This window comes from Talpa europaea (assembly GCF_964194135.1).
Source record: "Talpa europaea genome assembly, chromosome: 15".
Taxonomy (NCBI): Eukaryota; Metazoa; Chordata; class Mammalia; order Eulipotyphla; family Talpidae; genus Talpa; species Talpa europaea.
Window position 1 is genome coordinate 5,922,608 of NC_140083.1, and position 14,732 is coordinate 5,937,339.

The window sequence follows — 14,732 nt, forward strand, 5'->3', positions numbered from 1 at the left end:
GGCCCCACCTCCTCTGCGGCTGACCTGCTGGATCATCTCAGGCCATTCTGGGCTGCAGGTGCTCAGCTATACACCCAGCGGTGCTTCCAAAAAGCAGGCAGGAGGGACATCTGCAGTCCTGGGGAAGGGCCGTGGCAGAGGGGAGCAGGGTGCAAGAGGGGAGGGGGCAAAGCAAGGAGACAGCAGGCAGTCTCGAGTCCCCAAAGCGCAATCCTGGTGCTGAGGTGAAGACAGAGGAAGCCCGCAGAGTACTGTGGGCGCCTTCCTGGGAGGCTTCCTGGAGGAGGGACCACCAGGCCTGAGTTTAAGAGTCTTAATAGAATTAAGCCTGGCGGAGGGAGCATGGGTGGGGGAGCGGCTGGGAGAGCCTGGGGAGCAGGAACAGTGTGGGCACCACGGGAGGCCCCACGCGAGGACCCCACAGAAGAGCCGGGGTCGGCCGAGCGGAGCTGGCGGTCTCTGGGGACCAGGCAGGCTGGCGGGGCCCCCACTCCCCCCGGGCACGGAGGCTTTGCTGTTGCCCCCCAAGCCCCCGCAGCAGCTGGGAGGCCCCGCGCTGTCCCTTCAGCGGCCGCCGCGCTCTCAGCCGCTTCTGGGGCGCCCCGGGGCGGCCCCGCCCCTCGGGTTACGCCGGAGGCCGGGGCGGGGCTCGGAGCCGGCGCGGCGGGGCTGGAGCAGCCGAGCAGGTGGAGGGCGCAACGGCTCTGCCATGGCTCAGCCTCGGGGTCCAGGGGGCCAGCTCCCGCCTCTGCCCTCCTTGCCGGCCCCGGACGCCTGCTAGGCTTTTGCCTGAGCTGGGCCCGCCGCTTGAGCCTGCCTCCCCTCCGGGCCCGCAGGGATTTGGGGGCCGAGCCGTCTGGGGTTCCAGGGCTGATGCAGTGCCGGCTCCTCCGGGGCGCGGCCGGAGTCCTCATCACCCTTCTGTGCATGGGGCTGCTCTCCCTAAGGCACCGCTCCAGCCCGGCCGCCCAGGATGTGCAGGAGACCCCTGCGCTGAGCCCGGCCAGCCCTCGGCCCCCCGACCTGCAGCTGCACCACATCTTCATCGCTGTCAAGACTACCCGCGCCTTCCACCGCTCGCGCCTGGAGCTGCTGCTCGACACGTGGGTCTCCAGGACCAGAGAACAGGTGACAGGCCGCTGCGGGCCCCAGGAAGTGGCCTCTGGCCCTAGGGGCTCGTGGACACCCCTGCTGGCCAGGGTCCCTTGGCAGCCTGGAGGAGAAGCTGCCTGCCTGCTCAGTTTGGGCTCATCTTCCCATGCCTCCTTCCTCTCACTCCTGAGGACCGGGGGTCTCCCTGGTGCCCCCTGTGCTCCTGGGTAGCAGGTGCCCCTCAGGCCGACTGTCCCATCTTTTCAAGTGGCCAGGGTGGCCACTGCCCCGGCTCCTAGGCCCCTTCTAGAAGCCCCTCTTCCCTGGCTGCTCTGGCCCAGCCTGGCAAGGGGGTTCTGCCAAGTGGGTGTTGGGAAGGGGTGGGAGCCCCTGGGAGGTCCTGACTCCGGCAGGTGCCCAAGCCAGGCTGCCCCCAATCCAGGCCTGGGTGCTTTCCTCTGCCCTGGCTGTGAGGGTGGAGAATGGGGGCTGAGGAAGGAGCCATCTTGGTGGCCCCTTTTTGGGGAGGAGGTGGGGGGCATCCTTTCAGATTCTTGACAATCCTGCCCCCAGGCCGCTGCTGCCCTCACCTCCTGAGTGGGTTTCCTGAGGAACGTTTCAGCGGGAGGGTGCGTGTGCGATGGTGGCTGGGGAGAGGTGGGCCGGGGGCCGGGGAGGGGCCTGCCGGTGAGTGGGAGCGCGTGTGCCGGTGTCTGTGTTGGAACCGCCGTGGCCGGAGGCGTGTTGGTGACGGGACTGTGGCTTATGCCTTTCCAGGGCGGCAGCCAACTCCCACAAGCTGAGTCCCTTCCAGCTCTCCCCCTGCCCCCCACACACCAGTGCCCCCCTCAGGCAAAGTCAGCCATCTGGGATGTTGGGGCCCATGTCCGAGGAGGTGGAGGGGCAAATTTACACACACACACACACACACACACACACATGCGCGCACACACATGCTGTCCCCACTTTGGCTGCTGGCTCAGAGGGAGGAAGTGACTGAGCATTTGGAGGGGGTTGGGGGCTCCTGAGAGATCAAGCGGGGGGAGGTGATGCCTGGAAGAGACTAGGGTTCCTGGGACTCCTGTCTGATTTCCTGCACCTGACGTTCTAGCACCTGGATTAACGCTTCCCGTGCCAGGCTCCCACCACCCCAAGCTCTTTCTTGGGGCCCCCATCCCATGAGTTCTCATCTTGGGGACGTTCTGGTTCCGCCCTCGGAAGCTGCTGCGCCTGGGCCTCCCTGCAGACCTTCCTGTTTATGGCGCTGTGTCTGTGTGTACCCGGGAACGTGGCCTCACGTGGCCTGAGGCCCTTTCCTGTCTGTCTCGATCACCGTGCCGGTGCCTTGCCCCGGATGAGGAAAGTGAGGCCAGAGAGGAGGAAGTGTGTCTCAGCGTCACTCTGAAGGCTGGAGGGGGCAGAGTCTGGGGGGTCCAGCCCGTACTTCTCTGCCACGACCCGAGAGCCCAGGGATACCCAGGTCCCTGAGCAAGAGGAGCGGGCCGTGGCTCTCCGGCCTGGTGGCTGGGACTGGCAGAGCCAGGCCTGCTGGGGACAGGCAAGCAGCCACCCCCTCTGTGCCCCAAGTCCAACCCCAGATACCAGCCAGGCAGTCAGGAGGGTAGCTGCCAGCTGCTCTGTGACCCTCACAGCCTCCCCCTGGCAGGTAGTGATCTTCTCACATTACAGGCGAGGACAGCGCGCTTGGTTGTGCGGAGGGAGGTGGATTCATTCAGTGCCCCCCGCCACCCGCCGCCAACCTCCCTGCAAGAGCTGAATCTAGAGGTTCTGTCCTCTCGGGCAGCTGAAAGCAGGAAGGATGCTCAGGCTGGAGGGGCAGTCTGAGGGGGGAGGGGCAGGCAGGGGGACCCACTCTCATCACCACATCCTGGCCCCTTCTGTCTGTCCTGTGGCTCATCTCTGTGGTCTTGACCAAGGCCCTCCTTTTAGCCCTCAGTTTCCCCGTCTGCACAGGATCAGAGCCTCTCTCAGCTCTGCCCCGGAGCCTGTTAACTCCCGGGCCGGGTGCCCGCCCCAGCTGGTTAAGGGCGGCTGGGTGGCAGGTGGGCCTTTGTGGCAACAGGCTGGGCTCATGTGCTGGCCTTTGTCCTGGGTGGAGGGGGCGGGCCGGGGAAGGCTTGTTTTATGCTCCAGGGGGAGCCTTTCTCTTCCCTTGAGGGCGGGGGTGGGGTGGGTGGGTGGTGGGGGCTGGAGGCAGAGGGTGGGAGAGCAGCAGCCTCATGTGGCCCCTCCTCTGCAGCAGATGGCCCTGGCCCCCGCCCCCGACCCCAGCAGGCGGCCTGTCCCTTTGTCTTCCTGTGAGGTTTTTAACCATTGTCCCCTCTTTAAACAAATTCAATACAACCCTCACCTCAGAGGAAGTTGCCCACTGCCCTGTGCCAACCTCAGGATGCCCAGGGACAGAAACCCCAGCCTCAGGTGCCCTCCTCAGCCCCTGGCCCTGCTGGGGACACCTTGTTTGACTGATTCCTGTCGTCTTACTCATTCGTCAACAAACATTCCCTGGCCCATTTGGCTCATGCTCCCAACTCAAGAGAGTTCCTCTATCTGGTGGCTGCTTGTGGCAAAGTTTGCCAAGCAGTAGGGCAAGAAAGGCTGGACTTACTTTACTGGCCCCCCGGGGGCTGTGTCCCATGCCGGCTCGGTGGGGGGCTGGGAGCGAGAGAAGGTGAGAGGTGGCCCGCTGCAAAGCAGGGGAGGGAACAAGGATGGGCTCTGCAAGGGGGCTCCTGAGGGCTGGCTGCGTCCCGGGTGGCTTGAGGGTCAGGTGGGTAGACCTGGCAGACCTGGGGTGTGAGAGAAAGAGACGAGGCATAGTGACCCCAAGGTGTTGGGCCCAGTGAGATGGGGCCGGGGGAGGTAGCTGGTTCTCAGTCTGAGGTGCCTGCTAGGTGCCCGTGGCCTTGGGCATAGAGAAGAGGCTAGGAGCTCAGGAAGAGGCTAGGCTGGGGGTACAAACGGAGACTCTTCACCTCCCTTCAGGCTTGAAAGCCGAGAGGCTGGATGGCTGTGGAGAGGAGAGGGGTAGGGCTGGGGTGGGCCATGGAAGCCCAAGGACCCGAGGTAGCTAATTCTGACGGTGGGAGGTAGACCCCAGGTGGAGGGGTTGAGGTGGATGCTGCCCAGGCCTGCCTGAGGGGAGCAGGGTACCAGGGCAGGGACACAAATCAGGCGAGGCTTGCACCGCTCCAGGACGTCAGTGTCTGGGGGAGAGACCAGGTGCTAGAATTTCATAGCTGAGAGGTTGCTGTCGCCATAAGGCAGAGCAGGAGGCTGGGAGGGGTGTCTGGGAAGACTTCCTGGAGGAGATGATGATTCAGCTGGGAGCTGGGGGGCGAAGGCTTGGTGGGGTGTATATATGGCATATTTGGGGAACTGAAAGACCTTTAAGAGGAGCCCTGGGGGTGGGGCAGGAAGTGATGAGATCAGGCTGGATCTAGCACAGGGGAGGGGACAGGTGGCACCTCCCTGGCCACACTTAGGAGGCTGGTCTTTATCCCAAGGGCAGTAGGGAGCCAAAGAAGGTGTTAGCGGGTGTGGTGAGTCTGGGTATCATCTGATTCTGGTCTTGACAGGAAAAGAGATCCTAGGGAACAAGGCAAGGGCGTACAGTCATCCAGGTCCTGGGCCTCAGGAAGACAGGCCGGCTCCCTTCCTGTGCCCAGTGCTGGCGTCTGGCTGCCCGTGCCTCAGCTTTCCTGGGGACACAGAAGCTGAGTCTGGCTTCACTGCCAACTCTTCCTCGTTCTTTCGCACATTTTCTCCTGTTTCCCCTGCAGCCATCACATTCCTCACTTTAAAAGTGTGTAAAGCGGGCCTCCCCGGTGGCGCAGCGGTTGAGCGCTGGGTTGCGAGGCTGTCCGCGGCCTCTGCAGCACCGGTTCGATCCCCGGCTGCTCCCCCCCACAGGAGGAGGGTCCCGCATGGCGCGCAGACCTCTCCTGCCGCCCGCTGACCCCTCAGCAGTGTCCTTCGGTCCTTCTGCCTGCTCTGCTCCCCGCTCTGGCTCTGGTGAATCCCCTCACCCTCCCGCGCTTCTGACTGTACCCAGTGCTTGTATAAATAAATAAATAAATAAAATCTTAAAAAAAAAAAAAAGTGTGTAAACTGAGGCTCAAGGCAGGACTGTCCAGATCCAAAGGCCTGATTTCTGGAAAGGAGAGAGAGGCCTGTGCAGGAGCAGGGAGGGAGGGCACCTGCATGTGGAGGCAGGCAGGGCCAGGCCCCAGGTGTGAGTGGGGCTGGGAGGGCTGAGGGGCTTTAAACAGGTGGGGTGCTCCCTTTCTCCTTGGTTGTCACTTAGCAGGAGTTTAGCCCCACCCCGGGCCCTGCGCATGCAGCCTAAGTGTCCAGGAGCCTGGATGTGCTGGGCACGCGGGGCTGCTCGGGCAGGAGGGCTCCGTGAGCCCGCTGGGTGTGGCTCGTGTTAGCCTGTCGCCGCCGCATGGCTATCTTGCCCACTTGCTGCCTCAGGATGGTCTGTGTCTGCCTCTCAGTCAGTGTCTATTTGGTATATTTGGGGGTTTCATAGCTTCTACATGTGCAGGAAATGGTGGGGGAGGTGTGAGGCCAGGGGGCCGGGATCCCCACTGAGCCATCCCAGAGCCTCAGTGTTGCCATCTGTGAAGGGGACAGACCCCACACCTGGCCAAGGTTCAGCGAGGTCCTTGGGAGGCAGGTGTGGGGGGCTCCTGGCGAGTGCCTCTCTGAAGAGAGCTGGCTGGGGGTCACGATGAAAAATTTCTGGGACACAGAAGGACCCTGTCTGTGTAGTGAGTTTGTGGCTGTGAGATTGTGACTGTCTCCTTAAGTGCTGGGGCTTCTTATGTAGAGTCTGTCTCCTGACAAAAGGCATGGGGGGGGTCTCCCTGTTGGTACAAGGGGTTAAGCACCGCACTATGAAGCTGTCCGCAGCCTCTGCAGCACAAGTTCGATCCCCGGCCGGCCAGGGAGCAACCCACATGGTGCAGCAGACCTCTCCTGACTCTCCCACTGCTCCCCTCAGCAGTGTATTTCAGTCAGTCTGCCTGTTCTGCTCCCCACTCTGTCTCTGGTGAATCCTCTCACCACCCCGCATCTCTGGCCTGTACCCCAGCTCTTGTATGCATAATCTTTTTTTTTAAAAAAAGGCATTAAAAAAAAGGCATAGGGATGTGCGTATGTGATTGTGGAAGGGCCAGGTAGGAATGGGGTGTGTGTGTGTATGTATAGAGTGTGGGTTGTGATGTGTGTGTGCGCGCGCATGTGTGTGTGTGTGTGTCTGTGTGTGTGTGGTATGGGAGCCAGTTAACTAAGATGGCTGTGCTGTCCTGAGGAGTATTACACAGAGAGAGGGCGTGTCCTTTGCTGAAGGAGATGGTGGTCTGGCCGTGACCCCTTGGGGCTTGGCTGTGGTGGGCTTCTGGGCTGACCTCAGGACAGCCTCTTGATGCCTCCTCCTTCTTTCCAGACCTTCATTTTCACCGACAGCCTGGATGAAGACCTCCAGAAGAGACTGGGTAAGGGCCAGGCCTGCATGGGGTGGGGATCCATCTGCTGTTGCTGGGGAAAGCCTTGGGGTGGAGGTTCCCAGAAAAGAGAGCTGTCCACCCTTGGCAAGTGGGGGTCCCCCTCTGCCCAGGAGAGGAGCAGGCTTCTTTCCTGACCACAGGTAGTAAAATGAGGAAGAGCTGTGGTGGCTATGGCCCTAGACAGCAGGTTGCAGCTGGCTGTGTGCATCAGCTGCGGCCCTGGGGTGCCAGCCTTCCCTGGTTGGAGTCCCCTGTGTAAAGTGAGAGTGTGTGGGCCGCTTCAGCTCTCTGAGATCCAGCTCTTCACCTCAGAGGGCGCAGGGAGCGTGGGCAGGAGCTGGGCAGGCTCCCCTGATTGGTCCTCACTTCTCCAGGGTCCCACCTTGTGGTCACCAACTGCTCCGCGGAGCACAGCCACCCAGCCTTGTCCTGCAAGATGGCTGCTGAGTTCGATGCCTTCTTGGCCAGCGGGCTGAGGTGAGTGGCCCGGGTCTCTGGGGGCAGGTGTGACCTTTGCCTCAGGTCGGTTCCTTCATGGGATATTGTGTCCAAAAAGTGAAGCGTGTCCTGTGAATATGATCGAGCAGGAGCTCCTGGGTCTGACTCTGTCGGCCATCGGGAGAGCAGTGTGTGGTGGGACTGGCAGGTCTGGGTTCAAATCCTGGCAGTCACTGGCTATGTGACCTCGGGCAAGTGTCTTACCCTCTCTGAACCTTGGTGTTCAGCAGGAACACCTTCTTTGCCAGCCTACACATGACGTTGCCTGGTACCCAGCAGGCTTAAACGTTAGCTACCCCCATACCCACTCCTTAACTCTTGGTTGAGGCAACCAACAGGCAGCTGTGGGGATGGCTCAGCCCTAAGAGCCCCCTCCAAACTCACCGCCTGCACTTCTGTCCCCACAGGTGGTTCTGCCATGTGGATGACGACAACTATGTGAACCCGAGGGCGCTGCTGACCCTGCTGAAAGCCTTCCCCGCCACCCGCGACGTCTACGTGGGCCGGCCCAGCCTGAACCGGCCTATCCGCGCCTCTGAGCCACAGCCCCACAACCGCACGGTGGGCCCCCTCTCCTGCCTCCTAGGTCCAGTCCCTTCTTCCCAGAGCCGGCCGGGGTGGGGCATGGACTAGAGAGTTGGGGGCTGCTTTCAGATTTGCCATTATGGTATGTTGGGGCTGGGGGTTTCACCTACTGTCTCTGTGACATGGGGACTCTGAGATAGTACAAGTAATGCGTGGACGCTGGCAGAATAGGGTCACTGGGGAGCACGGGCTTGTCCTGGTCCCATAGTGAATCGGTGGGCTCCTGGCCACCTGCTGCCACACGCAGTTGTATAGTTGTTAAGCCGGAGTGCTGCTGGCCTAGTGAATCCCCGCTGCTTGGGCCCTGAGGGTCCCCTCCCTGAGGCCTCCCCCCCTGCAATCCCCAGATCTCACTGTCCAGTGACTGAAGAGTTGACACCTGGCACAATAGGGTCCCTAGCACCAGCTTCAGCTCCCGGCCTGGATGGACACGCTCAGGATGGCCAGATTTAGAAAACAAACCCAAACCCAGGATACCAGTCAAATTTGCCTTTCAGATAAACAACAAAGACTTTTTTACTTTAAGTCTGTTGCCTGTCCTTAGAATGCACAGGCTGCTGGTGTTGGGGTGGCCCAGGCCCCTAGGGCTCCCTTGGCTCCAGAGAAAAGGCCAGGCAGGGGTCCCCCTCTGTCCCCCTCTAAGGCAGTGCCTGGAGCAGTACCGGCTGCAGGGGGGCTCTGTCCTGCCCTCCTCCACCATCTGCTTCATTAGGGAAAGCAAGAGCAGAACACAAAACCTTAATTATCAGCAGCTAATCAGCCTGTGAGTCCTAATTAAATCCTCCTGGGCCCTGGGGGGGTGCACGTGTGAGTGATCCCAGGTGAACCCCTTACCTCAACCACTCAGCTCTGCTTAGGCAGTTTGCCTTAAGGGTTAAGAATATTCTGGGCTTGGATTCCCTGGGTTCCCACGCTGGCCCTGCCACCTCCTGGCTTTGCAAACTTGATGGAAGTAACTTAACCCCCCTGTGCCTCTGTTTCCTCATCTGTGAACTGGGTGACGATAGTTCTTCTCACAGGGTGGCTGTGAGTGAGAGGAGGACTGAACGAGGCCAGGTCCACTCTCCACGTGCCTGGAAGGAGCCCTGCCAGCCATGGACACCAGGCAGTGTCCCCCATCAGCACCTCCGCAGCAGCCGTCCTTGTCCCTGTGGGTTCATCACTGTAGGGGCAGGAACAGGGCACAGTGCAGGTTTTCTGATCCCATGCAGACCGGGTAAAGGAGGAGTCAGAGTCCTCAAGGGTTTTTTTGCAGGTCTTTTATTGGGATTACCAGGTACACGGCAGGCAGGGGTGCTGGGGGGCCGGGAGGCTGGCAGGCCTCCCAGCCCCCAGCAAGTCTTCACTCTCTCTGCGCTCTCCGGCATTCTCTGTTTCTCTCTCGGCTTCTGCTACTTCTTTCTCGGCTTCTTGGCTTCTACTGGCGTCCCCGTGACGTCGCCCTTAAAAGCACAGTCTTAGCCCAGGTGAATCCCATCTACCTATGCCCACACCCTATTCCAGGTGCCCGCCATCAGGCCTGCATTCAGGACAAGGATCCATCATCTATCCTGATGGCAGAAGGGCAGAAAAGCCTGACATTTTCTTTACCCTACACTTGGGCTCCCCAGGGAGGGAGAGCAAAGGGGGCAAACTCCAGTTTGGGGTCAGACCCAGCTCTGGAATCTCTGGCAAGTGACCTCCCTTCTCTGCACCTCAGTCACCCCATCTGCAGCACGGTCCGGCACAGGGCTCAGCCGAGTCAGCACTCAGGTGACTCTGGTTGGGGTGTAGCTACTGTTTTTATATGGCAAGGGAACTGACACTGACGCTTTCATTAAACATCTGACCTCTCTGAGAGGTAAGGCTTAGTGGTCTTCGGGAGGGCACCTCTGGGCCAGCCTCGGGTCTCAGGACTGGAGCTGCGCTCACAGGTGACAAATCTCACAGGCTCAGTCACTTTCTCACAGTGACACAGCTGTACGGTGGAGAAGGTGGGGTCCCCAGAGCCAGCTTCCCCGCTCCCTGGCCAGGGCTGTTCGCACCCCTGCATCCCAGGGGGTAACTCAACCTGATCCACATGCCTCAGGACAGCACCAACTGCATACTTGCGGGATGGAGCCTGCTGGGAACTTACTCAACCAGGAGATCGTAGAGCTGTAGGGGTGCAGAGATTCCCAAAAAGACTTAACAGAAATTTGTGGGTTAACTCATGAGTCCTCACAGAGGGGAAGGAGAGGAGGCCTTGGGCAGGGGCAGAAAGTGGTTTAACCCCAAAGGGCTGTTGTGGGTTCCAAGACTGAGATGTCAAAGAGTTTGCTGACCTCAGAGGCTCCTAGGCCTGTCGGGCCTTCTTTCTTTACTCCGGGAGAGGCCTCATTCTCTCTTTTTGCAGCTTTCTCCCAGTCCTAGGAGTTGGGAGTCCTGGTTGTTGGCAGCGGGGAGACCAGTGTAGGTAACTCAGTGTGGCACCAGGAATATAGCCCCGCGCACCCCACAGGAGCTTCCTCATGTCAGCGTATGGGGTTCAGGAAGGGCTCTGATCGGCTGTTCCAAGTCATGTGCCTGCATCTGAGCCCACCACTGGGTTAGAGGGTGTGGCCTTGTGATCCATCCTTCCTCGGCACCTGCCCACTTCAGTGGCCCAGGGGCGCAGGGGGTTCCCTGAGGAAAGGGGAAGGTGTGCTGGGATAGGACACAAGCACTCTTTGGGGTCAAATGGGTGACCCCCATCATTCTTAATCAGCTGCACGACTTTGGCCTTGGTTTCCTTATCTACAAAATGGGTACAATAATGTCAGACTGTAGCGAGAGAGATGAAAACCTTGGAGCCAGGCTGGCTGCAGCTGGGCTGACTGGCTCACTGGGCACCTTGGCCCTCTCCCTTCTTCCCTCAGAGGCTGGTGCAGTTCTGGTTTGCCACGGGTGGTGCCGGCTTCTGCATCAACCGCAAACTGGCTCTGAAGATGGCCCCGTGGGCCAGGTAAGCAGAGACTCACAGGTGGGGGGTGCTGGGGAGGGTGGCAGGTGGTTGTGTGTGGGTCCTCTGTAACTGGGAGGGCTTGAGATCCAGCTCAGGAGGAGCTGCCACTATTGAGGCCGTGTCGGAGTTACAGTTAGTGGATACACCTGTTGTCTGCCACACACAGGTGAATTGTGCAATCCCTGGAGCCTCGGTGCCCGTCTGTACAGAGGACCTGAGACATGTGGCCTGGCTGGTGTAAGGGCCAGCCCACAAAGTCCCTCTGGTACAGTTGGGGCCAGGCGAGATGAGGTCTCACCTACAGGCCTCTTCTGACCAGTCAGTGTCACAGAGGAGGGGAAGGTCAAGTCCAGGGGCACTTGGAGGAGGGAGAAGAGCCTTTTGCGTGGGAACAGGAGACAAGGCTTCCTGGAAGAGGTTGTGTTTGAGCTGGGATGGCCCCAGAAGGCCCCAGATAGAGGGGGGTCTTAGGGGGATGCGAGCCCTCAGGATGGGGGATGGGTGCTGGTATTCTAGAGTGGAAGTGGCAGAGGTCTGGCCTCTGGATGGCTGCCCGGACAGGCTGTTGTTAAGAACAGCAGGATCCCATCACTACCTTCCACGGAGGGATGACTGAGCCAGGCGTGTGCCTCACCGAGTGTCTCAGGACAGGGGGCGGGGGTGTTAGCCTTGCTTTTAATGGTGGAGCAAACGGGCACTGAAGTCAAGCATCTGACAGGTGCAGGGTCCCCCAGGTCCCAGGCCTGTGTGCTTTGTTCCTACACCAGTCTGCCCTGCCTGGCAGGGGAAGTGCCCCCGGGGGATTCATGCCCCATGTGGCAGTGGAGATGCCATCCTGGGCAGATTGGCAGCAGGTGTGGCAGGGCTCATCCTGTGCCAGGTGTGCCCCCCCCCCCCCGGGCTTCTGCTCGCCTCTCTGGGACCTCTGGGCAGGTGTAGCCCTGGGGCACACGGCCGGGAAGGAGAGGGAAGACTGGATTTCTGGGCCTATTCACATGCCCTGGGCTGGGCATCCTGTGCAGGGGGATGGTCTGCCCAATCTGGTCCCCAGGGGCATTACTGGGGTGTGTGTAGTAAGGAGCTACCCTTTCTGGGACACTGCTCCCCCAATACCTGCCTGACCTGAGCTCACCCTTTAAGACTCTTTAAAGATGACCCTGCCACGACTGAACAAAGCAAAACAAAAACCGTCACCTCCTCTGGGAAGCCCGCCTGTGACTATCAGTCCTCACTTGCTCTCTGATGTCCTCTGAAATGACCTGCTCATCTGTCTGTCTCCCCCCAGAATGGGGGCTGCTGCTGAGGGCAAGAACATTCTTTAGCTCTGTGTCCTCACCCCTAGCCTGGGGTGGCACCCGGTGGCTGCCCAAGCTGAACAGTGACTGAGTGGGTGAGGGTATGAAAAGAAAGGGCGGGAAGAAAAGGACACATTGAGAAAAGCTTCCTCTCTATCCTCCGCTCGGTCCTCACAACAGCTCCATGAGGCAGGGCCATCACTATCCCCCTTGCGCAGAAGAGGAAACTGAGGTCCCTCCAGGTTTGTGACCCGTCCGAGGTCACAGGGGGCAGAGCTCTGCCAACCCCAGAGCTGGGAGTGTCTGGGAGGGTGTCTGGGAGGTGGGGAGGGCTCCAGGTGTCGAGGGCCAGGCCCGTGGCCACAGCACCACTTTGCCTCTCAGTGGCCCCCACTTCGTGGACACCTCTGCCCTCATCCGGCTGCCTGACGACTGTACGGTGGGCTACATCGTGGAGTGCAAGCTGGGCGGCCGCCTGCAGCCCAGCCCCCTCTTCCACTCCCACCTGGAGACCCTGCAGCTGCTGGGGGCCCTGCAGCTCCCGGAGCAGGTGAGCAGACCCGGGGCAGGGGAGCAGACCAGGGGCGGGGGAGCAGACCCGGGGCGGGGGAGCAGACTCGGAGCAGGTGAGCAGACCCGGGGCAGTCAGACTAGGGTACCCACTGTGCCCGGCACCACATTGGGGGTCTTTGTCCTCTGGTTCCCCACAACATTCATGAGGTCGGCCCTAATCATTCCATCCTACAGAGGGGGAAACTGAGGCTCAGGGAGTGGAACTGACCATGACACACAGCTAGTGGCGGGCAGGGCGGGAGCTGAGCCCTGGCTGGTGGCCCTGAGCAGTGTTGAGCCTCTGGGCTTTGCTGTCTCAGCCCTACTCCTCGTGGGTGGCCTGAGGCTCCGTGTGGGAGGGGTTTGCCAAGGCCCTCCGTGGGCCTCAGGAATCCTCTGTCCAGGCATCTGACTAACTGGAAAGGTGCCTCAGTTTCCTGATCTGTGGATGAAGGATCTTTCGAAGACTGTGGGGGCTGGAAAGTGCCTGCCAGCTGTAAGCCCCTCGGGCAGGGGTGTGGGCTGTCAGCAGAGCTCCCTGTGCTGACGGTGGAAGCCCAGACACAGAGGCCCGAAGACCTTCTGCACCCTCAAAATGCCTTATTGCTGATGGGGCCCCTGGTGGGACACCCCCTGACTGTCACTCTCCTCTCTGCTCAGGTCACGCTCAGCTACGGCAGCTTTGAGGGGAAGCTCAATGTCATCAAGCTCCAGGGTCCCTTCTCCCCGGAGGAGGACCCCTCCAGGTGAGTCTGGGGGCTGGAACCAGACCTCCAGGAGGGGGCGCGGGGAGGGGTGGCCCAGAGGCTGAGAGCACAGACTGAGTGAAGGCAGCGGGTCTCAGGCCCCACGCTGCCCCTGGCTTGCTGGTGATCTTGAGCAAGTGCCTTGTCCTCTCTGGGCCTCGGTCTGCCCATCTGTGACCCAGGGAGGCTGGGCATTGTGGATCCGAAGAACTTACCCTGTCCTGACCCCTGGATTCTTCAGGGCCCTTGGAAGACTGAAATGTCTTCCCTAAGCTAAGGAGCTGCTCCAGGGGATGAGCCTCTGGCGGGGAACTTGTGTTTCATCTTTTTTAGGCTGTTTCTCGGATGGGCAGCGGGTGGGAGCAGGGGCTGAGATGCTACCCAGGAACCTTCCGGCTCTGCCCCTAATCAGGCCACAGGGAGCTTGTCTAGCCCAGCCCCCAATTGCTGCAGGGCCATCCAGAGCGGTGACCTCTGGGCAGGAGGGCGAGCGCTGCCCGAGGGGGTCAGGAAGCGGGTGTGACCGGAGGCAGGACCAGTGGAGGAGGCCGTGGGGACCACAGGCCTTGTAGGCTCTGTCTGGACTTTGGGTTTCTCTGAAGTGTGTAACCCTGGGGAGGCCGGACTGAAGCCGGGTGTCCTGGGCGGGCGGAGGCCTCACCCCTGCTCGGAAGGCCTGGGGCCAGGGCTGTGTTAAACAACTTGGACATTATGACAGTTCGGCTCCATATTGGGATAAAAATGCAAATGTCCAGGATGAGAGGAGCTGCCTTCTCGCGGGGGAAGCTCTCCATCAGTGGGTGTGGCGCGCTCTGACTTTTCAGCCAGAGATTTAAGGATGGATGCTAAATTCTTTCTGAGCCTGAAGATTCTGGAATCCAGATTCCTGCCTCGTAGGGCTGGAGCCAGCCGGAGACGCAGGTAGATGTGCTCCGGTGGGCCTCAGCTGAGGCGCCCTCGTGGCTTCCCTGGACTTGGACGCCTCCGGAAGCGGTGCTTCTCTGCTGGGCCACTTTGTCCCTCCTTCCCCCCCCACAGGGGCCACTTTGTCCCTCCTTACCCCCCAACAGGGACATTTGTCTGGAGACATTTTCGTTGTCCTGACTCAGGAGCCCGCGGGGGTGAGCGGAGCAATGGGGTGACGTCTTGTCCATTTCTGGTCTCCCCGCAGGTTTCGCTCTCTCCACTGTCTCCTCTACCCAGATACTCCCTGGTGCCCCCAGCTGGTGGCCCGATGAACCCTGGTGGACAGAGGTTGGGCTGAGGCCTCGGATACACCCTCGCCTCCCTAGGCAGCCTTGAGGGCCCATGGCAAGTGCCTGTGGTGGACAGTCCCCGGCAGGGCCCCGAGCATGGGCAAGCCCAGGATTAGAGGCTGGCAAAGAAGCATCCCTGCGCCCTGGGATGTGGGCCGGCTGCCCCGAGACTAGGTGAAGACCCAAGAGGTCCCAGGGGCTGGACTTCTGTGGAC

At 60.7% G+C, this 14,732-nt stretch overlaps 1 protein-coding gene across 2 annotated transcripts; it reads left to right on the forward strand.

The window, feature by feature from the left end:
• Nucleotides 1-873: 873 nt before the first annotated feature.
• Nucleotides 874-14,499, forward strand: MFNG (MFNG O-fucosylpeptide 3-beta-N-acetylglucosaminyltransferase; the record flags this gene model as incomplete). Of its 2 annotated transcripts, XM_084255885.1 has the most annotated exons (8): nt 874-1,128; nt 6,563-6,611; nt 6,998-7,100; nt 7,529-7,682; nt 10,583-10,668; nt 12,348-12,513; nt 13,176-13,261; nt 14,433-14,499. In XM_084255885.1, 8 exons carry the CDS (start codon nt 874-876, stop codon nt 14,497-14,499), a joined length of 966 nt encoding a protein of 321 aa, XP_084112011.1. The 2 variants fall into 2 exon arrangements, with proteins under 2 accessions (XP_084112011.1, XP_084112012.1); XM_084255886.1 differs by lacking the exon at nt 6,563-6,611 and having other exon boundaries at nt 874-1,135.
• Between the last annotated feature and the right edge of the window lie 233 nt (nt 14,500-14,732).